The 27,741-nt window shown below is 40.3% G+C and overlaps 1 protein-coding gene across 3 annotated transcripts in view; it reads left to right on the top strand.

Moving 5' to 3' along the window:
* Positions 1 to 27,741, top strand: part of LOC124621904 — a 144,964-nt gene that overhangs the window by 103,424 nt on the left and 13,799 nt on the right. For all 3 annotated transcript variants that reach the window (XM_047147399.1, XM_047147398.1, XM_047147400.1), the window contains one exon: positions 13,919 to 14,158. In XM_047147399.1, the coding sequence (XP_047003355.1) occupies positions 13,919 to 14,158 (240 nt within the window). The remainder of the gene's footprint in view (positions 1 to 13,918; positions 14,159 to 27,741) is intronic.

Here is a 27,741-nt window from a genome sequence, read left to right as displayed (position 1 = left end):
AATGGATCATCCCACCATATTCACACATGTTCCCAATACTGCACCTATCTCTTCTGGCCAGATCCAGTAGAGCACTCATGTTGTCATCCAATACTGACGCGGACTGGAACAACTTAATCAAATTTTTGAGCAGGGTATCTGCTATTTCTCATCATGCTCTAAAAAGTGAAGTACCTACCCCAGTATCCATCCTATTTCTTTCAAAGTGGGTAATCTGTCACCCACCAAATCTACGAAACATCAAAGTTTGACCTTATGCCATGCCCTTTTGCAATGTCCTGTCACATGGGTCATATCTGTGTGGAAGAGCCAGGTATAAGACCTGTCCCAAGTTCCCACCCAGCACATTCTCTTCCAACCATCACAGGATTCTCCTATACTATTAGAACCAGGACTACTCACAAAAATAGTCATGTCACATATCAAATCTGCTGCTATTTCTCCACAGCTTTTTAAGGGGCTATGATCACCAGCCAGCTGCTCACTCAAATAAAGAGCCAGTGGCAGATGGTGACTAAGAGAAGGTTGGAAGGTCTGAGGTGATTGTTGTTTTTGTGGGATATCTCATCATTGAATTGCTGCTCAGATTAGCTAAATTAATAAAGATCTGAGGTGATTTTTGTACTTGAGGAATCCCTCATTATTGAATTGCTGCTCAGATTAGCTAAATTAATATTACAAGTGTAGTAATATTATCATATCTCTACTTATGAGACAAAGTGTTACAGTGAGAAAATATATTGGAACAACCCAGTTGAACAAATTTAAGTTTTTATTTTTATGAAAAGGTCCATATACCTTGGCAATTACTAGTTTTGTGTAACTCCAGTGTTCACAAAACTGTTTGTTGAATATAATCCAACAGCCATCTGTTACAATTTATCTCAATTGCATAGTGGCTGTGAACTAACTAACCTCCATTTCTGTGGTAGCAAACATTTTCAGACTTCATATAATCTTCATTAATCAATACTTAATATCGAATGAAGTGCTCTTACAAATCATATGATTATAATCTTTTGTAAGTAATTTTTATTCTTAAAGAAAGTTATTATTTGTGAATTATTAGGTTGGTGCATAAGTTCATAGCATTTTTACATAAGTTTAATGGACACAACAGATAAACATAACAGAGAATTTAGCCATCAATAATATATACTCCTCCAGTATTTACAACAGTCTACCAATCCTGGGGTAACTTTTCAATTCCATGACTGTAGAAATCACAAGGTTTTGTGGCAAAGTACTCATCCAGCCATTTTTGGTCCCCATTTTCATCCAGAAAGGAAGTTCCTTGAAGGTTGTTCAATAGAGAACAGACAAAGTGAAAATCTGAGGGTGCAAGATCAGGTGAATAAAATGTGTGCAGAATTACTTCCCAACTCACCTCCCATGTAGTATTTTTTGTCAGTCTAGTAGAATGCAGGCAAGCATTATTGTGGAGTAACATCATTTCATGCAGTCTTCCTGGTCATTAGATTGCATCTGCAAGGTGTTGTTCATGAGCCAAATGATGACAAGCAAGCAGAGATGCACATGGCCACCTGTTGCTTTTTGTGATTTTAGCTTAGAGCATACATTACACATACACCTGATTTTTGAACCTTCCCCATTGCATGCAAATGTTGCATTGCATTTGCCGGTTCTTGAGTACCGTACACTGGTGTGGATAGTTGTGGTTGAATGCATTTAAATGATTTTCATCAAACCCCAAAGGTCTTCTTGAATGTGGAGGGTCATTAATGTCAAAACAACCATCCTTAAAATGAGAAAATGATTTTCTTGCAATGCTCTGTCCAATGAAATTATCCTCATACATTGTGCAAATGCTTCTGGCTGCTTTGCTGCTGTCACTCTGCCATCGGTGTGTGTGTATATGGGGAGGGTATGAGTTGCACACAGTACTATAAGTGGTGTAAGCATTTTGAACAGGGTGGAATGAAGATCAGTGAGGATCCCAAGTCTGGACAATCTTCCACGTCAACAGATGATGATCATGACAGAAAGATTGTGGTGTAATCTGTAGAAATCATCAATTAACTGCTCAAGAAGCTGCAGATGACTGAGCATCAGTGTAGGATCATGTCATCAAATTTTGAGTGACAAACTTGTGATCATCATGTCAGCACAAATTCATTCTGCATTTGTTGATTAACAGTAGGAAGCAGATCTGTGTTTAAACAGCTAGGAACTGCTTGCTACTGCAAATGGTAATGTTCACTTCCTTAAGACCATTATAACAGCTGATGAACACAATTGTTACAGTGGTTGGACAAAGGGTCTCCTCATACAGAAAAGTGCGCATTAACTAGACAAAGGTCAAGATGTGTATTTTGGCTGCGAAGGCATTGTCTGCGAGAAATTTGTACCACCTGGTCAGACAGCAAACAAAGAGGTCTGCCAGGGAATTTCAGTGTGTTTAAGGGATGATTTGTACAAGAAGAGGCCTTGTTGTGCATCCTCCCCTTCCTAAACACTTAAATAATTATAATGAGATGTGGAATGTTCCTGCTGTGACACATTACTGTGTCAGACATGTCAACAGTGCAAGTTGTTCTTAGCAAATTGTTGCTTGTGGAGGGCTACATCAGTCAACTGTTAATGAGAGTGCCCATCAAACTTCTTGCAATTTTCCTGGCTCAACAGGAGGAGATTTGCTTACCTTGTGTCTTATGAAGCTGTCTCAATGTCCCCTTGGCTTTTTTCTCTGCCAGTTGCAGACTGCATGCATTTGACAATGAGTGATGGAATGGCAAGTGGGAAGCCTCAAGAGGGTAGTAGAAGTGATCCACAAAACCACTGTTCAATATACTTGACACTGATTTGTTGTAGAATCTTATAACATATTCTGAGCTCAAACATAATGAGGTATCTTGAACAGAATGACCTCCTCAATGCCAATAGCGTGGATTTTGAAAACATCGAGTGTGTGAAACCCAACTTGCCTGAAAGCTTTGGATCAGGGCAACCAGATAGATGCAGTGTTTCATAATTGTAGCATGTTATCTTGGGTAGAGAGTCATCGTCAGATGTAGATGTAACTTTGGGTGTGCTCCAGAGAAGTGTGTTGGGACCCTTGCTGTTCATGTTGTGTATTAATGACCTTGCACACAGTATTAATAACAAAATCAGGCTTTCTGCAGATGATTCAGTTATCTATAATGAAGTACTATCTGAGAGAAGCTGCATAAATATTCAGTCAAATCTTGATAAGATTTCAACATGGTACAGAGACTGGCAGCTTGCTCTAAATGTTCAGAAATATAAAATTGTACACTTCATAAAATGAAAAGAATGTAGTACCCTAGGGCTATAATATCAATGAGTCACCGTTGGAATTAGCCAACTCATACAAATACCTGGGTGTAACACTTTGTAGGGATATGAAATGGAATGATCACATAGGTTAAGTTGTGGGTAAAGCTGATGGTAGACTTCAGTTTATTGGTAGACTACTGGGGAAGTGCAATCAGTCTACAAAAGAGATTGCTTACAAATCACCTAGAATATTGCTCAAGTTTGTGGGACCTGTACCAGATAGGACTAACAGGGGATAATGAATGCATAGAAAGAAGGGCATCATGAATGGTCACAGGTTTGTTTAATCCACGTAAAGAGTGTCACAAAGATACTGAAGAAACTGAAATGGCAGACCCTTGAAGACAGATATAAATTATCCTGGGAAAGTCTATTAACAAACTTTCAGGAATTACCTTTAAATGATTACACTAGGTATATACACAAACCTCTATGTATAGCACACATATGGATCATAAGGATAAGATTATAATAATTACTGTGTGCACAGAGGCATCAATCAATCATTCTTCCCATGCTCCAAACACGAATTGTATAGGGCAAAACCCCAATAACTGGTACAATGGGATGTATCCTGTTCCATGCACCTCACAGTCGTTTCAGAGTATAGATCTCGATGAAAGTGTAGATGCCACTACAGTGAAAATCTCAAAATAAGAAGAAGCCGCCTTATTTTATTGTAAAATAAGGAAAAAATAGTCTTTAGGGCCAATATAATGACAATACCTGAATGTAAGTTTACAGAGTCTGATCTTCACTTCATCATTTGGATTTGCAGTTCTTGCATTTTTTGTGCTTGCACTTAAAACTGTTGGATGTAAGGTCTACCAGTTATGCAAAACACCGTTTTTTCGAAGTTCTCGAACATGTTTCAGCACCTCTGTGCTCTGTGCACAGTGTGTTTTGGTGAGGTGTAAAATGCTCTTTATGACCAATTTTTTGAAAATATATTATATTTATGAGTGCTTCGCAACACCTCATCAGGATGCTGAGGAAAAAGGGGTTGCCACACAAAAACATGACAAGCTACCAGTACGAAATAATATGCAATTGGTCCTGCAAAACCATGCAGACTGAATGTAAAGATTAAATAAAACAGAAATCCACTGATGATGGGATGGACAAAGCTGTTGAAACATGTTTGGGAACTTTGAAAAAACGGTGTTTTGCATAACTAGTGGACCTTACATCCAACAATTTTGACCTTCACTTATTAAGCACCATTGCAAATTTACAAAAATCTCCACATGACTTTAATTCCCATACGAGATGAAACACAAATGTTTTTGATTTTGAACATTTCTTTTACTTAAGTCAAATAACACATTACATTGACTTCCCCCATGAACCATGGACCTTGCCGTTGGTGGGGAGGCTTGTGTGTCTCAATGATACAGATAGCCGTACCGTAGGTGCAACCACAACGGAGGGGTATCTGTTGAGAGGCCAGACAAATGTGTGGTTCCTGAAGAGGGACAGCAGCCTTTTCAGTAGTTGCAGGGGCAACAGTCAGGATGATTGACTGATCAGGCCTTGTAACACTAACCAAAACGGCCTTGCTGTAGTGGTACTGCGAACGGCTGAAAGTAAGGGGAAACTACAGCTGTAATTTTTCCTGAGGGCATGCAGCTTTACTGTATGATTAAATGATGATGGCGATTTCTAATGGCTGGTTCATCTATTTTTGATAGCTCAGCACTCCTGCGGTTGAGTGAGCGATCTTGGCATTGCATTCCTTGGTGATTGGTCTGGTGTCGGTTTCCCCAGATACATGCACTGGATGTCACAGTTAATGCTGGTCATTTTCAGTCCTATATGGCCCTTTCAGGGGTGAAGGATTTGGTAATCCCAACAGTGGGCATCACAATGGAGGCAGATGAGCCAGTGTGGGTAGCATAGCAGAAAAGTGTGGAAACCTGGCATGGAGCGTGCACACAACACATGGTATGGTTGAACACACTGGTGGACATTTTTTCCTGCAGGCAGCAGTAAACCGGTTGGGCCAGTGCTTACTTGGAGTTTGACTGCTGTGTACCTCTCGTAATGTATCGTGTCATGTGTTGTGCCGAGAGCTTTGTCATTATTCATACACACCAACCACATACTGAATTCTCCCTGTGCTTGCCTGTACATGCATTTGGACTGCCATACATTGACTTGCATGACTTCATTTCTCTCTCATGGGGTCTGTTCCCCAGCTACCATCACGCCACCATCATCCTGTGTAACATCTGTGTCGACTATGTACAGAAGCAGCATTGTCAGGCCTGTGCAGATACGAAAAACATAAAATAATAAACAAATCTAGTGAATTAACAGAATTTATTGATCTGATTCAAGCATTTGGTTTCATGCTAAACTTCACACAATTCATGAGAGAGAGTAGACAAACTTCAACCTGTATAGATAACATAGTGACAAATTATTCATTTGAAGGTAGCAAAAAATTCCAGATTAATTTACATATTTGTGATCAATCTGTACTGTACTTAGATTGTTTACAAGTGTACATGTTGTGTGTGCTGGTGCAGATACTGATTTGCTTTTGCATGATATTTTGTCTGGCTATATAGGCTCAGCTGCTACGTTACCATAGGGGTTTATTTATTGCTGCTTGTAATTAAATGCACTTCATTAATGTCCAAAAGCCAAAAACAGAAAATATATTGAGCTCAATGATATTTTATACCGACAGTGAATTGACTACTAACAAGCTGAGTTGCCATTCTACATTCTTATAACACACGGAGAACCAGAATTGCCCCTGAAAGAAATTGTCACAAACAGTTGCTGGATAACCTATCTGCCGGCATACCCCATGCATGGCCTCCACGTTTGGGCAGTCGCAGTGAACACCCAACAAATGACAATTGAGGTAGGACCACTGACTTATCAGATGAGTGGAGGGAGAATGATACTGGGTACTCAAAAGCAGTGCTGGTGGGAATTACAACACCGGGAGTGGTGTGAACCTGCTAAGCTTGGCATGGGTGAGGACAGGCAGCAGCGCGATGCTACTGCATGGGAATTATCGATAGCAGCAAGGCATGGTGACTTGGTGGGAGGCATGGCCACCTGGGATATCCTGCAGGGCACTAGGGGCTGGTTAGAATGCGTGCCCAGTTGTGCCACCTGCCACATAATGCATCTATTGCCATTGCCATTGTAATCCCATGCGATTCTGCAATTTGGGCATCATTGGCTAAAGAAGTGTTGGATAAGGTCAGTGCCTTAGACTGAACCTTGTGTTCAGAAGCTAACCTGACAATCATGTCCTAAATTAGCAACTTTGCATAAGAGGTAGCAGATTTGGGATACTCAAAATGACACCTGTGCTAGAAGCCTTGCAAATTGGCGATCCTGGCCACATACAACTGCTGAGGGAGCTTGTGGTGCAGTTTAAACTACAACTGCACTGTCACTGCATGGATTTGATAGCCAAAATATTGCATAAGCAACCAACAGAGTTTATCAAGGGGAAGTTTCTTGGGCTCAGTTGTGGGTTTCAGATTTTGGACAGCTTTGTGTAAACATGTGATACTGGACAACAACAAGGCACCATTATCAGTTGGACGAAAAATACACCTTATCTGGCATTGCAGCGGGAACTGGCACAGGTAATTCTCCCACCTTTCCATCGACATATCAAAACTGGCAAAGCCTTTGGGGATGGTGTCAGTGACATAGAAAATAGAACAGTGAATGCCTGCCCTCCCCACCCTCCCCTGCCCCACCCCAGGAAGACAAAGGTGCAAAGCAGTTCTACATTCTGGGCTATCAGTACCTGCATCTGTTCCTATTGTTGCTGCTACTGCTGCTCCTTCTCGGGGCACAACTGTTCCTGCCAGCATCGCAGAAATGCCAGGTCCATGGTGGCCCTAGTGAACACTAGGAAAACACCACTTCACTACACCATTGGCACAGATACTTCACAGGCTTGATGATAGCTGAGCAACTAAACCCCACGAGAGAGAAACAAACTTGCATTGTGCAAGTTGATCTAGGGGAAGCAGAGAGTAAAAACACTCATAGAGATGAGCATGGGAGGAATTCAGTGTGTGGCTGGTGTGGGTGACCAACAGCTAAGCCCTTGGCACAACACATGGTATGACACATTAGGTGAGATCCGTAGGGTCAAACTCCGAGTAACCATTAGCCTGTCCAGTCTACTGTCATGCACAGGAAAGCATCTCTGTCAATGGGTCTGTGCATACTACATGTCGCGTGCACCCTACATAGCATAATTCCACACTATCCTGCTGTGCTACCTATGTCCAGCTTGTATGCCCCTATTGTGGTGTACAATGGCAGGGACAGTAAAATGTTAAAATCAGCAGCTATTATAATTCTTTTCTTTTACTATTTTCTAGTTACTATCAGTGACTCTTTGGTTTCTTTTGTCACTTCTTTACCTAGGATTCTGTATATTGAAATTATAAGAATATTTTGTCTCTCAAATTCTATATAGCAACTTTCAAATACATCCTCATCAAACACAAATTGAAAATAATCTGTTAAAGAACTTTTAATTAGTATGCAGGAACCCCCACGATTTTGTTCCTTATAAAAAAGCTCCCCTCGATGAACCATGGACCTTGCCGTCAGTGGGGAGGTTTGCGTGCCTCAGTGATACAGATAGCCATACCGTAGGCACAACGACAATCGAGGGGTATCTGTAAGACAAACCTGTGGTTGCTGAAGAGGGGCAGCAGCCTTTTCAGTAGTTGCAGGGGCAACAGTCTGGGTGATTGACTGATCTGGCCTTGTAACATCAACCAAAATGGCCTTGCTGTGCTGGTACTGCAAATGGCTGAAAGCAAGGGGAACCTACAACGTAATTTTTCTTAAGGGCATGCAGCTTTACTGAATGGTTAAATAATGGTGATGTCATCTTGTGTAAAATATTCCAGAGATAAAATAGTCCCCCATTTGGATCACCAGGTGGGACCTACTCAGGGGGGCATTATTATCAGAAGAAACAAAACTGGCATTCTATGGATCGCAGTGTGGAATGTCAGATCCCTTAATTCAGCAGGTAGGTTAGAAAATTTAAAAAAGGGACTGGATAGGTTAAAGTTAGATAAAGTGGGAATTAGTGAAGTTTGGTGCCAGGAAGGAAAGACTTCTGGTCAGGTGAATATGGGGTTATAAATACAAAATCAAATAACGGTAATACAGAAGTCGATTTAATAATGACTAAAAAAATAGGAACATAGATAAGCTACAACAAACAGCATAGTGAATGTATTATTGTAGCCAAGACAGACACCAAGCCCAGGCCCACCACAGTAGTACAAATTTATATGCCAGCTAGCTCAGTAGATGATGAAGAGATTGAAGAAATGTATGATGCGATAAAAGAAGTTATTCAGATAATGAAGGGAGATGAAAATTTAGTAGTCATGGGGGACTGGAATGCAGTTGTAGGAAAAGGAAGAGAAGGAAAAGTAATAGGTGAATATGGACTGAGGGTAATGAATGAAAGGGGAAGCCTCATGGTAGCATTTTGCACAGAGAAAAATTTACTCATAGATAACACTTGGTTTAAGAATCATGAAAGAAGGTTGTATACATGGAAGAGTCCTAGAGATACTGGAAGGTTTCAAATACATTATATAATGGTAAGACAGAGATTTAGGAACTAGGTTTCAAATTGTAAGACATTTCCAGGGGCAGATGTGGACTCTGACCACAATTTATTGGTTATGAACTGTAGATTAAAAGTGAAGAAACAGCAAAAAGGTAGGAATTTAAGGAGATGGGACCTAGATAAACTGAAAGAACCAGAGGTTGTAGAGAGATTCAGAGTGGGTATTAGGGAATGATTGACAAGAATGGGGGAAAGAATTACAGTGGAAGAAGAATGGGTAGCTTTGAGAGATGAAATAGTGAAGGCAGCAGAGGACCAAGTAGGTAAAAAGACAAGGGATAGTAGAAATCTTTGGATAATAGAAGAGATATTGAATTTAATTGATGAAAGGAGAAAATACAAAAATGCAGTAAATGAAGCAGGCAAAAAGGAATACAAACTTCTCAAAAATGAGATCAACAGGAAGTGCAAAATGGCTAAGCAGTGATGGCTAGAGGACAAATGTAAGGATGTAGGAGCATGTGTCACTAGGGGTAAGATAGATACTGCCTACATGAAAATTAAAGAGACCTTTGGAGAAAAGAGAACCACCTTTATGAATATCAAGAGCAAAGAAGGGAAAGTAGGAAGGTGGAAGGAGTATATAGAGGGTCTATACAAGGGCGATGTACTTGAGGGCAATATTATGGAAATGGAAGTCGATATAGATGAAGATGAAATGGGAGAAATGATGCTGTGTGAAGAATTTGACAAAGCACTGAAAGAGCTAAGTCGAAACAAGACTGTGGAAGTGGACAACATTCCAATGGAACTACTGATAGCCTTGGGAGAGCCGGCCACAACGAAACTCTTCCACCTGGTGAGCAAAATGTATGAGACTGGCGAAATACCCTCAGACTTCAAGATGAATGTAATAATTCCAATCCCAAAGAAAGCAGACGTCAACAGATTTGAAAATTACTGGACCATCAGTTTAATAAGTCACAGTTGCAAAATACTAACACACATTCTTTATAGATGAATGGAGAAACTGGTAGAAGCCGACCTCTGGGAAGATCAGTTTGGATTCTGTAGCAAAGTTGGAACACAAGAGGCACTACTGACTCTAAGACTTATCTTAGAAGATATGTTAAGTAAAGGCAAATCTATGTTTCTAGCATTTATAGACTTAGAGATAGCTTTTTACAATGTTGACTGGTATACTCCCTTGGAAATTCTGACGGTAGCAGGGGTAAAATACAGGGAGCAAAAGGCTATTTACAATTTGTACAGAAACCAGATGGCAGTTATAAGAGTCAAGGGGCATGAAGGGGAAACAGTGGTTGAGAAGGGAGTGAGACAGGGTTGTAACCTATCTCCAATGTTATTCAATCTGTATATTGACCAAGCAGTAAAAGAAACAAAAGAAAAATTTGGAGTAGGAATTAATATCCATGGAGAAGAAATAAAAACTTTGAGGTTTGCCATGGACATTGTAATTCTGTCAGAGACAACAAAGGAGCTGGAAGAGCAGCTGAACTTAATGGAAAGTGTCTTGAATGGAGGATCATCAACCAAAGCAAAACAAGGGTTATGGAATGCAGTAGAATTACATCCGGTGATGCTGAGGGTATTAGATTAGGAAATGAGACACAGAAGTAGTAAATGAGTTTTGCTATTTGGGGAACAAAATAATTGATTATGGTCGAAGTATAGAGGATATAAAATATAGACTGTCTATTGCAAGAAAATCATTTTGGAAGAAGAGAAATTTGTTAATATTGAGTATTGATTTATGTGTCAAGAAATCTTCTCTGAAATTATTTGTATGGAGTGTAACAATGTGTAGAAGTGAAACATGAACAATAACCAGTTTAGACAAGAAGAGAAGAGAAGCTTTCAAAATCTGGTTCTACAGAAGAATGCTGAAGATTAGATGGGTAACTAATGAGGAGGTACTGAATAGAATTGGGGAGAAGGGGAATTTGTGGCACAACTTGAACAGAAGAAGGGATCATAGAACATGTTCTGAGACATCAAAGGATCACCAATTTAGTACTGGAGGGAAGCATGGAGGATAAAAATTGTAGAGGGAGACCAACAGATGAATACAGTGAGCAGATTCAGAGGGATGTAGGTTGCAGTAGTTATTCAGAGATGAAGAGGCTTGCACAGGATAGATTAGCATGGAGAGCTGCATCAAATCAATCTCTGGACTGAAGAGCACAACATACAGATGCTACTGGCTACAACATAGTTCTCTAATTTGCTAAGAATTTTGTTGTGATCTTTTGTTAACCAATGTTGATTTAGGCAAAGGACTGATATATTTCTCCTTCATGCCAGGAAAATTCGCAGGGGGAAAAGAAACATAATGAATAATGAGAAAACAGGAGATTCTGTAGTGGTCATCACTGAAGAGGATGTTTCAAAGAATGTCCTCCCTCAGGCACCTAGGTCACTTACACTTTATCATCTGCTAAACTTAATTAAGAAGGAAATACCATTGGGATATGCCAACTTAAATATTAGCAAAATATCAGGTCAGCCATCTTATTTTGCATGGTAATCAATAAATGCATTGTGTCAAAAATATGGATAATATTATGACTTAAATTAAGAATGTGTGTATGTCTCCAAGAATGTGATATAATGCCCACCTCTCATGTTATCTCATTATTTAAGCACATTTCCTTCAAATTCTGTATATACTTGTTCTAGTACTTTTCATGCCCAATATCCTGAAAACCATGGATGCAGGGCAACAGGCAGATTCAACATTCCTAGATTTTTGGAAAACATTCAACACAGTGCCCCACTACAGATAGTTAATAAAGGTCCAAGAATAAAGAATGGGTTCCCAGATATGCGAGTGGCTCAAAGACTTCTTAAGCTGTAGAAGCAGTTGTTCTTAGACAATGACTGCTCATCTACATCTACATCTACATACATACTCTGCAATCCACCATACAGTGCACGGTGGAGGGTACCTCGTACCACAGCTAGCATCTTCTCTCCCTGTTCCACTCCCAAACAGAACGAGGGAAAAATGACTGCTTATATGCCTCTGTACGAGCCCTAATCTCTCTTATCTTATCTTTGTGGTCTTTCCATGAAATATAAGTTGGCGGCAGGCAGTAAAATTGTACTGCAGTAAGCCTCAAATGATGGTTCTCTAAATTTCCTCAGTAGTGATTCACGAAAAGAACGCCTCCTTTCCTCCAGAGACTTCCACCCGAGTTCCTGAAGCATTTCCGTAACACTAGCATGATGATCAAACCTACCAGTAACAAATCTAGCAGCCCACCTCTGAATTGCTTCTATGTCCTCCCTCAATCCGATCTGATTGGGATCCCAAACGCTTGAGCAGTACTCAAGAAAAGGTCGTATTAGTGTTTTATAAGCAGTCTCCTTTACAGATGAACCACATCTTCCCAAAATTCTGCCAATGAACCAAAGACAACTATCCACCTTCCCTGCAACTGCCATTACATGCTTGTCCCACTTCATATCGCTCTGCAATGTTACGCCCAAATATTTAATCGACGTGACTGTGTCAAGCGCTACACTACTAATGGAGTATTCAAACATTACGGGTTTCTTTTTACTATTCATCTGCATTAATTTACATTTATCTATATTTAGAGTTAGCTGCCATTCTTTACACCAATCACAAATCCTGTCCAAGTCATCTTGTATCCTTCTACAGTCACTCAACGACTACACCTTTGCGTACACCACAGCATCATCAGCAAACAGCCACACATCATAGTATACAGGATGATTTAGGATATCTATTTGATGTGATGAATGGCAGATTGTTTTAAATGTGGGAAAATAGAAACTGATGCAGATGAGGAGGTAAAATAATCCTATAATGTACCTATACAGTATTAGCGGTATGCTACTTGACACAGTCATACCAATTACATACCTGGGTGTAAGTGTGTAAAATGAAATAATGAAAAATCCAGGATGTAATATAACAATATCATGAAAAGAATAGTAGCTACTCACCATATAGTGGAGATGCTGAGTCGCAGACAGGCACAACAAAAAGACTGTAGGAAAGTTAGCTTTCTGACAGTCTTTTTTTGTACCTATCTGTTACCCAGCATCTCTGCTATATGGTGAGCAGCAGCTATCCTTTTCAAAATATTGTAATGGTGCAAAGTGATATGAAGTGATACAAGTATGTAAGGTTGGTGCTAGGGAAGGCAAATGGTCGACTCAGATTATTGAGAGAATTCTAAGAAAATGTAGCTCATCTATGAAGGAGACTATGTGTAGAAATAAGAAAATGTAGATCATCTATAAAGGAGACCATGTGTAGAAACACTGATACAACCCATTCTTGAGTACTGCTCAAGTGTTTGGTATCCCCAGGAGGTCAGTTTAAAGGAAGCAGTTCAGAAGTATGTTGCTAGATTTTTGATTTGCTACTGGTAGATTCAGTCCACAAGTGAATGCTATGGAGATGCTTTGTGAACTCAAATAGTAATCCCTGGAGGAAAGATGTCATTCTTTTCAAGGGGCATATTGAGAAAATTTCAAGAACTGGCATTTGAAGCTGACTGAGTAATGACTCTACTGTTAATAATGTACATTTCATGTAAGGACCAAAAAGACAACATAAGAGAAATTAGGTCTCATACAGATGCATTTAGATAATAGTTTTTTCCTTGCCCCATTTGTGAGTGCAACAGGAAAGTGAATGACTAATAGTGGTACAAGGTACCTACAGTCATACATTGTATTGTGGTTTGTGAAGTATGTGTGTAGTTGTAGATGTAGTGTGAAGATCTTTAATGATTTTACTTACATAAAATTATGCGCAAATAAAAATTTGTGTGTACAGTTGGTGAAGATTTAATTGTTTATAGCAAACAATGTTTTAATTTGTCATGTAGAAGATAACTTGTCCAGTAATACAGAGCCGCTGTAAATGTAACAGCTAAATATAATGTACAAATAAAGCTTAATTAATTATTCACATATTGTGATAATTTTAAACAAAATTTAATGTTACAGCCACAATGCAGAACTTCGAGTGTTGCTGATGAAAGACACGCACTCTTCTGAGCTAAATGTAAATTTGCTGGAAAGTACAACAAAACTACGATGGCTTGATTTGTCTGATAATTACTTAAAGCAGTTACCTGCAGCTGCACTTCAAAACTGTCAGAAGCTCAACCGTCTTGGTATTACAGGCAACAGACTGGAAAATCTTGACATGGAGCTGCTTTTACAGCATAACATAGGTCTTCAGAGGTATGAACAGGAAAAATTGTATAATTTGTTAAATCTGTTAAAGAAATGTTGACATGTCACAGATTGTTCATGAGTCATTTGTAATCTTTAAGTGTAAAGATCCTTCTGATATTTTACTGATGATCAAATAACGGTGTTGACAATTGTGTTACATCATAACTGTCGGCAATATAAGCATATCATAAAAGTTTTTTTAGTCTTTTTCAACTACGCAACATTAGGACCTGCTGATACACATTTCTGAAACAATCAGTGTCTACACCATTAATGTTATGGAGACTCTTAATTGCAGGGCTATTCAAAAAGATGGAACAGATTTTGTACATTTATTGCTTCCAAACTACAAAACATAGAGAAACAATTCCAATATTCCTGGAATGAGAAAAATTTCAAATTTTTATGCATTGAATACGAGCATCATGTGTTACACAACAACTATCAAAACAGTGGCCCATTTCCTGCCACACACAAAGCAGTTGGTCTCTTGTTATCAAATTCACAGCTTCAACAATGTGATGTCACAGATGTCAAAGAGGGTCAGGTATGAGGGATAAAAATGTGGTCTTTTACATTACCCTCACAAGGTGTGAGCTCTTGAGACATAGGAGGCTTCCAGTGATGAAATTCATCTCCTGCTCCTCCCAGTGCCCTTTTCTCTCCACCATCCAAAACATTGCCAAGCCACAATTTCCGGGCATAAGTGACCCCTTCACAGCAGCTGGAAATACTCAGTGGCTGTTGCACTTTGTGATGTCCTGTTGCATGCTTTCTTTTTCATTTCTACATGTATCAACACAAAACATGCACAGTTCTGAACACATTCCTACTATCATGAGCATCTTTTGTCAGCCTGATTATAGTAGTGGAACATGCAAACAAAATGATAAACCAGTTAATGGATTGGACTCATGTAATGGATAACAAGAAAACGATTAATAAATGTTTTTCCATTTTCCTGACAGAGATCAAGCATATAGTAGAAATGACATGCCCCTTGATAACCAAAAGGTACCAGAGTAATATTACTCATAAGCAACAAAATACTAACAAGTGGTACACCCCACAACTTAACAAACTCAGAATACTACTGATGATTATGAAAGACAAATCTCATAACAGTGATAGGACAAGGAAAATTACACTAAAATGAGAAATCTTTACAGATTAGAAATAAGAAATGCAAATGATGAATATATTTTAAATTCTAAAAATAAATGTAAAGCTGCCTGGACTGTCATTGAAAGGGAAATTAATAATACCAGCCGGCCGGGATGGCCGAGCGGTTCTAGGCGCTACAGTCTGGAACCGCATGACCGCTACGGTCGCAGGTTCGAATCCTGCCTCGGGCATGGATGTGTGTGATGTCCTTAGGTTAGTTAGGTTTAAGTAGTTCTAAGTTCTAGGGGACTGATGATCTTAGAAGTTAAGTCCCATAGTGCTCAGAGCCATCCATCTTAATAATACCAATAAAGAAAGGAGTATCCCTATTGACTACAATATTCTCAATGAATATTTTGTAAATAGCATCACCACCCCACCTATCAATTCTGCCTCTGATGCATAAGCATTGCTCACTTGTGCAAAACAGACAAGAAGTGAGAAGTTCACTTGGACCCGAATCACATTAAACGATATTCATAAGTCAATAAACAAATTAAGTAATTCCAAAACAGAAGATTATTATGGACTCAGTAATCTCATCATTACATGTATAGCAAAAGAGATTGAAATGCCACTTCTCTCACTCTCAAACAGAGTACTTGATGAAGGAATATTCCCCGACTGTCTTAAGCTCACGGTTGCTTTGCCTGTGTATAAAAAAGGTGAAAGAAACCTCCCAAATAACTACAGACCCATTTCAATAGTACCAATCATATCCAAGTTAGTAGAAAATTGTGTGCGTAAGCAGATATACAGGTATTTTGAATCCAACAAAATTTTAAATGAACAACAGTTTGGCTTCAGGTCACACCTATCAACCCCATGTCATTCCAAGCATGTGTGTCAATTTTTACCTCTCTATCTACATTATTCCGTGGTTTATTAAGTTTTCAAAGTTATACTGTCTTTTTGATCACCTGGTACATTCCCCTCAAAGGAAAAGTAGTTGTGGGTTGGAATAAAGTTAGTAAGGTGTATGAGGAACGAGGTAGTGAGTTTGGAGTCTGAAGGACATTGATAAAGATGGTGTTCAATAGCCATATGACCACGGGCATGAGGGATATTGACATATTAGGGAGGTGGCATCAACAGTGACAAGTATGGATCCCGGAGGTAAAGTGTTGGGGATGGTGGAGAGTTGGTGAAGATAGTGGTTGGTGTCTTTGACATGGGATTCTAGATTATGGGCAACTGGTTGGATATGTTGGTCTGTCAGGGCCAAAATTCTTTCAGTGGGGGGCTTGATAACCAGCCATAATGGAGTGTCCAGGATTGTTGGGTTTGTGGATTTTGGGGAGCATGTAGGAGGTGGGTGTGCAAGGTGTCATAGGGGTGAGGATGAAAGTGGATAGAGGAGAGATGTTCTGGGAAGGGCCTAGGACTTTAAGGAGGGACTGGAGTTTGTGTTGAACCTCTGGGATGGGATCACACTGGCAGAGTTTATACTTGGAGTTGTCAGATAATTGGTAGAGGCCTTCTGCCTGGTAGTAAGTGTAATTCATAGCAACACTGGTGGAATGTTTGTTTGCAGGTAGGATGATTAGGTCAAATTTGTTTTGAGGTTGTGTACAGCTGTTCTTTTGTCTACTGAAAGGTTGATGTTCTGAGAAAGGGACCTGGAGAAGGATGGTGAGGCTAAGTTGGAGGTAAGGAGTTCCTGGAAGGTGACCAGCTCCACAGAACCTTCAGTCATATCCAAAGGCCTTACATTTAGCCCTACACCCAAAATTAACCCTGCTGGGCTTTTCAAAGACCTACTCTCCTTCTCCTGATCCCTGCAATGGAAAAACTCCTTTGGCACCAATCTCTCCTACCGTAAGCACCCTAATTACAACATTGAACCCTGCCTCTTCCAGTACATACCACCATCCAACTGTAATACTCCCCCCTCCCACCTAACCACTCACTGATCACCTTCCAAAAATTCCTTACCTCCAACTTAGCCTCACCCTCCTTCCCTAGGTCCCTTCCTCAAAACACCTACCTTTCAGTAGACGAAAGAACAGTCATACTCAACCTCAAAACAAATTCTGACCTAACCATCCTACCTGCAGACAAATGTTCCACAATTGTTGTTATGAATCACAGTGACCACCTGCCTGAAGAGCTCTGCAAATTATCTGACTCCTCCAACTATAAACTCTGCCAGAGGGATCTCCCCCCCCCCCTTCCCCCAGAAGACCAAAACAGCCTCATATACCTGCTTAAAGCCCTAGACCCTTGCTAGAATGTCTCCCCAGAATCAGTTTCCCTCCTCACCCCTATGAGACCCCACACACCCATCTTCTATATGCTCCCAAAAATCCACAAATTGAACAACCCTGGAAGCCCTCTGTGGCTGGCTATAATGCCCCCACTGAAAGAATTTCTGCCCTGACAGATCAACATCTCCAACCAGTTGCCCGTAATCGAGAATCCCACATCAAAGACACCATCCACTAACTTCACCAACTCTCCACCATACCCAGCCCTTTACCTCCTGGATCCATACTCATCACTGTAGATGCCACCCCATATATGCTGACATTCCTCATGCCCATGGTCTTATTGCTATTGAACACTACCTTTCACAATGTTCTTCAGACTCCAAACTCACTATATCATTCCTAGCCTCCCAAAACACCAAACCAAACCCCTAGCCTGGTTCAGGTTCACTGATGGTATCTTCATGATCTGGACTCAGGGCCAGAACATACTATCTCTGTCACTTCACAACTGCAACACCTTCTCTCCCATCTGTTTCACATGGTCCTTCTGAACCCATCAAGTCACCTTCGTAGATGTCGACCTCCTTCTCTCTGATGGCTCCATCTGCACCTTGTCCACATTAAACCCAGCAACCACCAACAGTACCTGCATATTGACAGCTGTCATTCCTTTCACACCAAAATATCCCTCGGATAGGGAATACTGCCTGGCCAACTGGTGACAGTGTATCTGCTGTGACAAAATATCTATTGCTCAGTATGTTGAGGATCTCACCAAGGTGTTCACAGACAGGCACTATCCCCCTGACCTAGTCTGCAAACAGATCTTCCATGCTATTTCCCCTGTACCCCAATCCTCCCACCACCCACAAGAACCAGCCACGAAGGGGTGTCCCCTTCATCACCCAGTACCACCATGGACTTGAGAACAGCTGAACCCCATCCTTCTACTACATTGCTTTGATTGCCTATTATCATGACCTGAAATGAGGGACATCCTACCCAAGATACTTCCCACCCCTCCTAAAGTGGTGTTCCTTCACCCATCCAACCTCCACAACATTGTAGTCCATCCCTATGCCACTCCCAATCCCAACTTCTTGCCATAAGGATCATATCCCTGTGGAAGGCTCAGATGCAACACTTTCCCAATCTACCCACACAGCATTTGCTGTTCTAGTCCTGTCACATGTTTATCGAACCCAATCAGGGGCCAGGCCACCTGCGAAAGTAGCTATGTCATTTACCAACTCTACTGCAATCATAGCACAACTTTTTATATTGATATGACTACCAACCAGCTTTTTACCAGGATGACCAGCCACTATCAGACTATGGCCATGAGGAAAGTAGACCAACCTTTGGCACAACATGGATGGCTGCTTCACTACCTGCGCCATGTAGATCCTTTCCTCCACCACAAGCATCTGTGAACTGCACAGATGGGAGTCTCCCTTACAACACATTCTCCACCCCTGTAATTATCCTGGCCTCAACTTACAGTAACGTACTGTCCCCAGACCCTCCACCAACAGTTTCCACCCCTGCTGTCACATCACCTCCTCCACATTCTCAGCTCCCACCCTGTTTATTTGCCACCCACTGCCAATGCATCCACTAGTCTTTCCCCACTCCTATCAATTTTTTGCTCTTTCTCTCCCCACCTCCCTGCCCCACAACCTCCTGACCCTGTGTCTATTGGCATTGTACTCCTTGCACACTCCACCAGACAGCACTCTTCTCTCTTTCTGCCTATATACTACTATCCCTTCCTCTTCTCCACCCCCTCGATATCACTGTTTGCATCCCATGTGATAGTTGCATTCTGGCTTAAGATGCTGGAGTTGGTGGCCATGTGTGCATGAAGTGTGCTTGTTTGTGTATATTAATGGTGTGTGTCTGTCTTTTATTGATGAAGGCTGTGGCTAAAAGCATTATGTAAGTGTTTTTCAATTGTGCTAGTCTGCAACTTAATGCTTCTTATTTACGGTAAATAGTAACCTGTCATTCCCTACACTGTTGATTTCATTATGTGGAGTTTCCCTTTATTGAGAGTAATACCTACAATATACACACCAGCAGTTGGTAGTATAGGACACAGGTCTTTATTCCAAAGACCTGTAAGTAGTAACCTGTCATTCCCTACACTGTTGATTTCATTATGTGGAGTTTCCCTTTATTGAGAGTAATACCTACAATATACACACCAGCAGTTGGTAGTATAGGACACAGGTCTTTATTCCAAACTATCTGTAGAAATTCTTGTGAAATCAGGGAAACCTCACTACCTGAGTCTACATAAATATCTACTTTCTTTCCGTATAGTTCCCCAACTATCAGTTTTGTGTAGTTTTCAACACTTTCCTCATTTTTGTCTAACAACCACTCCCATGTAAGTATTTTATGGGCCAACCGGTATGGCCGTGTGGTTCTAGGTGCTTCAGTCTGGAACCGCGTGACCGCTATGGTCACAGGTTCGAATCCTGTCTCGGGCATGAATGTGCATGATGTCCTTAGGTTAAAATATATCAAAAAACAAAGATGATGTGATTTACGAAACGAAAGTGCTTGCAGGTCGATAGACACACAAACAAACACAAACATACACACAAATTCAAGCTTTCGCAACAAATGGTTGCTTCATCAGGAAAGAGGGAAGGAGAGGACTGATGACCTCAGATGTTAAGTCCCATAGTGCTCAGAGCCATTTTTATTTTATGGGTACTTGCTCTGATGTGTTCTATATGTGGACATGTTACTAGTGTTGTATTGCCATGTCCTGGATCCTGGCTCCTGTTCCAGGATGTTCTGTGTTTCCCATTATGACAACAGGAAAGTTTCCATTTTTATTCTATTAGCTATGGGCATATTCATGTGTATTGCATGATTAGTACTGTCATTATCTACTCTTGATACTACCAATTGTGACTGTGTATTACTTCATTTTCTCATTTGTAAATTATTTTTGTTGTTACCAGTGTTTCTTAATTGACCTAAATTAGTTTCCCACTTTCTTACAAAATTGTTAGGATAATGTTAATTTTCTGAATTTGCATTTCCACAATTGTGTACTTGAACATCACCATTACACTTTTTCCTTAAAGTGTCTAATCCTTTGCACAGGTCATTAAATCACTAACACTTATCCATCCTCTGCATCAAAGTTCTTCTCTTTCATAATGAGGTAGCTGTGTAGTGTACCAATATCTTAGTAAGACAAGTTTTCTCTGTCAGGTTGTCTAAATATTTATATCTAGTTAAATGACATTCTATACACTGCTTTTGTAAGCACCCAATAAACTATTACAGTACTTAGGGCCCAGCAATTTCAATGTTAATTTCTCCTGTGTACTAGTTGACCAATATTTTCTTTTAAATTTTTCTTGGATATCGTTCCAAGATATGAATTCTTCCACATGTGCTGTTCCCCGTTCAGCAGAATCTGCTACCAAATGATCAATGGCAAAGTCTCTTTTTTCTGATATTCTGCCTTCTTAGGTAATGATTTAGAAAATACTCCCACAAAATACGTACCCTTCCTCATCAAGTTTAAACTTTGGGAACTGTTTTGATAAATCTATACTACTTCCATCATTTGATAACTCAGTTTTGTTTAGAACTGTTTTCTTACTAAGTTCTTTCTGGTTATTTTCTAGTGCTTTACATAATTTCTGAATCTCCTTTTGCTGGTCTACAGTGTCACTCAAAGAATTTAACACTATGTAATACAATCTTTTCTTGTACCTTCCATTCAATTAATTGATGTAGATTCTCATCCAAATTAGTCAAAGCATTTTGGCTACCAATTACCTCACCAAAATCTTTACTCCGCTCTTGTACTACTACTTGATTTTGTGCCTCTTAGATTTGATTATGTACATCGTCGGATTTCTGTATGGGTACTTCCATTTTTTTTATTTTACCATCTACTTCTTTGAATTGCTCAATTACCTCCTTCCAGACCAAAAACCATTGTTAATGTATTTCAGTTTGTAGCTCCTTTGGTAAATTGGTTGAAATTTCCTTTGTTTTAGAAATGTTATTGACTTTAGCAGCTATATCATCTGACTTTGAGAGTCACTATAGTTTTAAGTGTTGTTATATTGTTAGACATTTTGTCTAATTTATCTTAATTGTTTTAATTTTTCTTATATTTCTGCTAATATATTGGTATCTGTACTGTTGAGTAGTGACTGGCATAGAGTATAGCTAACAATCACTTCACTCAGCAGTGCTCCCCTACTAGAACAAATGTATTTACACTGCCACACAATTTTAGTAAAAGCATTTTGACAAAGTATCACAAATTGGAGCACTACATATATTCTGGCTGCGGTGCATAGAACAGATCACTTAATGCATTGTATTAGCAGCTACAAAGCTCTGTCAATGCTATCGTGTGACGTATGCACTGAGATGTTACTGCAGTACATAAATAATCCTGGTCATTGACCGGGTTGTCATGGTCAACTGCTTTTTTTTTTTATCTTCTTTTTCCCTCCATATCAAATGTTGTGATAATTCACACTTACATGGTTTTGATTAAATCATCAAATAAATTTTTCTTGAGTATAACACTTATACTAGACAACTCTATAAGAAACTCTATAGAACTCTATAAGAAAATAGTTGGAGACTATCCTGCACACAAGAGAACAAACAGAAATGATGTGAGGCTAATAGAACTTAGCCAAGCACACAATTTAATTCTTAAATCCACAGCTTTCAAGAAACTACCACAAAGACAAAAGACATGGATATCCCCAAATCCTAGCCTTGGGGAATTTCAACTTGATCATGTGGCAATCAAGAAGATTTCATGCAAAGAAATCATGAATGTTAGGGTACTGAGGGGTGCAAACTTGGATTCAGACCACAACCTTTCTAAAATTAAGTTCAAAGTCATCCCAAACAGGAAATGCAGCATGAAACAAATTAAGGGTCAGAAGTACAGCACGGAAAAGATATTAAAAGCGGATGAGTTCACAAAAGTAGCAGAAACCATTCAGACACGAAGCTGGGAGGATATCAAGGAAAACCTCATTACTACAGCCGAACAGATAGCACCTAACACAAAAAGTAAAAAACATGCCTGGTGATTGCTGGATTGAGATGCCCTCATTGAAACAAGAAAAAAATCATGGCAAAATTGGCAATCACAGAAAACAGAGGAAAGCAGGTTGAATTTCATTAGAGTTAGAAAACTGGTAGATAAAAATATAAAAAGGATTAAGAAGACAGATGACAACAAAACTCTCCTCCAAATTGATGTAGAATTTACTAAAAACAACACAAGAAGGTTTTACAGAACTTTCAAACAAAGATTATCAAGACACAAAGCACCCACCCTCCAATTTCGAAATGTAAATGGGACCATCACTCACAATAACATGGAAAATTGCAAAATACTAGCAGGCTACTTTGAGAACCTCTTGAAAAATTTTAATCCAACCCAAATAACCATGATAAGCCAGATTCAGAACCACTGATGGCTGAAGAACTGCAGAAGGTCATTTCAGAACTTAAAAACAACGAAGCATCAGGAGAAAACCAAATAGTGGCCAAACTACGCGAAAAAGCTGACAAAAATGCAATTACATCCCTTCAGTGTGTTTTCAATAAAATCTGGAAAGAAGAAGAGATCCCCACAGAATGAAGAACAGCTCTCATCCACCCTATCCACAAGAAAGGTTTGAAGGCAGACCCCAACAATTACAGAGGAATATCACTGCTTGATATAACATACAAGATTTTTTCTAAAGTCCTTTTGAACAGGGCGGAGTCACAATGGGACCCACAAATTGGGGAATATCCGGGAGGTTTTAGAAAGGGTAGATCACGTTCAGAACAAATACTAAACCTCAAAAACATCATGGCATACCAAAAATCAAGGGCAAAGACATATAATCTCCTTCATTGATTTCAAAAAAAGTATATGACTCAATTGATAGAGAATCTCTGTTATCAGTCCTGGAAGAAATGGATTTTGGATAAGAAAACAACTAGTATCATAAAAGCAAGCCTTACAAACACATTTTCAAAAGTTAAATTTATGGGCGAATTATTGGAACCCTTTGAAATAAAAGTGGGATTGCAAAAAGGGGATGGGCTCTCACCACTGCTGTTCAATTGTGCACTTGAGAAAGTAGTCAGGGAATGGAATACAAATATTAAGAGTGGTATAAGACAGGGCTGCAAAAAGAAGAACCTTAAAGTAAATTGCATTGCTTTTGCAGATGATATGGCCCTGTTTGCTCAAACAATGGAAGAAGCACAAGAGCAAATCCTTGAACTAAAGAAATAAGCAGCTAAAATAGGTCTTCACACCTCGTTTGAAAAAACTAAGGTATTGACAAACATCAAGCACTCATGTAAATACATCAAAGTTCAAGAACAAAAGTTGAAATAGTAAAAGAATTCAAATATCTTGGAGAATGTATTAGTTGGAATGCTGGGGAAAGCAAAGCAATGGAATCCAGAAGAAATAAACTTGAAGTGTCCTTTCTACTAACAAAAAATACATACAACAACAAATCACTTTCATGGGGATCCAAAATTACACATTACAAGACAGTGGTTAAGCCAGAAGCACTGCATGCAGCAGAAACACTTAAAAATGAATTTCAAAGGCCAAATGGAGAAACTTGAGCTAAAGGAAAGAAAAATTTTAAGAAAAATCATTGGACCAAAATTTCTAGACAATAAGATTATATACATCAAAAATGAAACTCTCTACAAGAAAATTGAAAAACTTTCAGATACTATGCAAAAAAGGAGGATAAATTTTTATGGTCAGCTTCTCAGAATGAATTCCAACAGATTAACCAAACAAATCTTTGACTTTTTCCATAACCGCAAAATGAAACCCAACTGGTTTAATAGAAACAGAGAAAGACCTAGTAGAATTAAAGATTTCAGAAAATTCACTTATCGATCAAACAGCTAAATTAATTACTAAAGATGAAAACATAAGGTTCCAAGACAAATCTACACAAAAGTCCAAACCATTCATCTCGGAAGAAGAGAGGAAAAGAAGAACAGAAAGAATGATGAAATACTGGGCCCCAAGAAAAGAAAAACACACAAAGAAATGATTGATCCAGTGTACCCCAAAGAGGGTGAAATGAAAGAAGAGGAAAGACATTTCTACATCATGTGTTCTTCTGTATCTTATTGATTAATGGAAATTATATATAAAAACAAAGATGATGTGACTTACCGAACAAAAGCGCTGGCAGGTAGATAGACACACAAACAAACACAAACATACACACAAAATTCAAGCTTTCGCAACAAACTGTTGCCTCATCAGGAAAGAGGGAAGGAGAGGGGAAGACGAAAGGAAGTGGGTTTTAAGGGAGAGGGTAAGGAGTCTGCTTGTGTCTGTATGTGTGGATGGATATGTGCGTGAGTGCGAGTGTATACCTGTCCTTTTTTCCCCCTAAGGTAAGTCTTTCCGCTCCCGGGACTGGAATGACTCCTTACCCTCTCCCTTAAAACCCACTTCCTTTCGTCTTCCCCTCTCCTTCCCTCTTTCCTGATGAGGCAACAGTTTGTTGCGAAAGCTTGAATTTTGTGTGTATGTTTGTGTTTGTTTGTGTGTCTATCGACCTGCCAGCACTTTCGTTCGGTAAGTCACCTCATCTTTGTTTTTTATATATAATTTTTCCCACGTGGAATGTTTCCCTCATTATATTGAATAATGGAAATCTCATATAAAGGTGTGAAACAAACACTAACAAAGAGATAGAGGGCCTGGCCAGTACTTAGCTCAGTACAGCCAATAGATACACAAAACAGAACAGAAAATTTACGTTCCTAGCTTTCGGAACTTTGTTTCTTCATCAGGGAGGAGAGAGGGGAAAGAAAGGGAAGAAGGGAAAGTGGATTCAGTTACTCACAACCCAGGTTATGAAGCAACAGGGAAAGGAAAACAGGGAGGGTAGCAAGGATGGAGGAGTGGTTCTCAGAGGGAAGCCAAAGATATTCTACTGTAAGTACTGTGCCAGCTTCAAACCAAAGAGGATGTATACAGAAGTAAAGAGGTATATAGTATAAAGATAAACACAACTATGTAGGATGAAAAGATGTGTGAATGGCTAAAGAGGAAAGGGAAAGAGAAGAGTAAATATTTAACATAGGTTCAGTCCAGGGGGATGGCGGGATGAAAGGATGTGTTGGAGTGCAAGTTCCCTTCTTCCTTTTCTTTCCCCTAGTCCTAGGAGTTTTCGTGAAATATCCAGAATGCAAGAAATCAGCTTTTCTTAATATTGATGTAAATTAAAATTCAAATTTCGTAAATATTTCACTTTGCTGTTCATCATTCACATAAAAACCATTACAAAATCTTGTGCTTGAAAAATTTCACATTTTCAGTTGAAATAATGTTTATTAGCAGCTCTACCCATGCTTCATCATCTTTGAGTTTCCGATACTGAGCTTGTAGTGTTTCTGCTCTCATGCACATTATAAAAAACTTAAATTAAAAGAAAGAGAGGGAGAGAAATACCTGATTTTAGATTGCATGTGAGTCAGCACCAGTTGGGAATTGGGGTGTATATTGCTGTCTATATATCTTCATTGCAAAATTCTGTTGTCATTGCTTTTGGGAAATGCTTCATCATTTTTGCAATTCACATAGGGTAACTTCTTTGGAATGAAAAATTCAGACACCACTTAGTGCATAACTTCTTCATTTATTCAATACAGCCTACTGCCATTACCAACTGGCATTGTATTAACCTATTTTCTTCAAATAATATTAACTATTACAACTACCACTATGGTTGCAGCCATTGTCACTTATATAATATCTCAACAATACACTATACTTACAGTATTGTGATAATTAATACACTCCTGGAAATGGAAAAAAGAACACATTGACATCGGTGTATCAGACCCACCATACTTGCTCCGGACACTGCGAGAGGGCTGTACAAGCAATGATCACACGCACGGCACAGCGGACACACCAGGAACCGCGGTGTTGGCCGTCGAATGGCGCTAGCCGCGCAGCATTTGTGCACCGCCGCCGTCAGTGTCAGCCAGTTTGCCGTGGCATACGGAGCTCCATCGCAGTCTTTAACACTGGTAGCATGCCGCGACAGCGTGGGCGTGAACCGTATGTGCAGTTGACGGACTTTGAGCGAGGGCGTATAGTGGGCATGCGGGAGGCCGGGTGGACGTACCGCCGAATTGCTCAACACGTGGGGCGTGAGGTCTCCACAGTACATCGATGTTGTCGCCAGTGGTCGGCGGAAGGTGCACGTGCCCGTCGACCTGAGACCGGACCGCAGCGACGCACGGATGCACGCCAAGACCGTAGGATCCTACGTAGTGCCGTAGGGGACCGCACCGCCACTTCCCAGCAAATTGGGGACACTGTTGCTCCTGGGGTATCGGCGAGGACCATTCGCAACCGTCTCCATGAAGCTGGGCTACGGTCCCGCACACCGTTAGGCCGTCTTCCGCTCACGCCCCAACATCGTGCAGCCCGCCTCCAGTGGTGTCGCGACAGGCGTGAATGGAGGGACGAATGGAGACGTGTCGTCTTCAGCGATGAGAGTCGCTTCTGCCTTGGTGCCAATGATGGTCGTATGCGTGTTTGGCGCCGTGCAGGTGAGCGCCACAATCAGGACTGCATACGACCGAGGCACACAGGGCCAACACCCGGCATCATGGTGTGGGGAGCGATCTCCTACACTGGCCGTACGCCACTGGTGATCGTCGAGGGGACACTGAATAGTGCACGGTACATCCAAACCGTCATCGAACCCATCGTTCTACCATTCCTAGACCGGCAAGGGAACTTGCTGTTCCAACAGGACAATGCACGTCCGCATGTATCCCGTGCCACCCAACGTGCTCTAGAAGGTGTAAGTCAACTACCCTTGCCAGCAAGATCTCCGGATCTGTCCCCCATTGAGAATGTTTGGGACTGGATGAAGCGTCGTCTCACGCGGTCTGCACGTCCAGCACGAACGCTGGTCCAACTGAGGCGCCAGGTGGAAATGGCATGGCAAGCCGTTCCACAGGACTACATCCAGCATCTCTACGATCGTCTCCATGGGAGAATAGCTGCCTGCATTGCTGCGAAAGGTGGATATACACTGTACTAGTGCCGACATTGTGCATGCTCTGTTGCCTGTGTCTATGTGCCTGTGGTTCTGTCAGTGTGATCATGTGATGTATCTGACCCCAGGAATGTGTCAA

This window comes from Schistocerca americana, chromosome 7 (genome assembly GCF_021461395.2).
Source record: "Schistocerca americana isolate TAMUIC-IGC-003095 chromosome 7, iqSchAmer2.1, whole genome shotgun sequence".
NCBI lineage: Eukaryota > Metazoa > Arthropoda > Insecta > Orthoptera > Acrididae > Schistocerca > Schistocerca americana.
The sequence above is the reverse complement of the archived record's forward strand: the minus strand, read 5'-3'. Positions and strand labels throughout refer to the sequence as shown.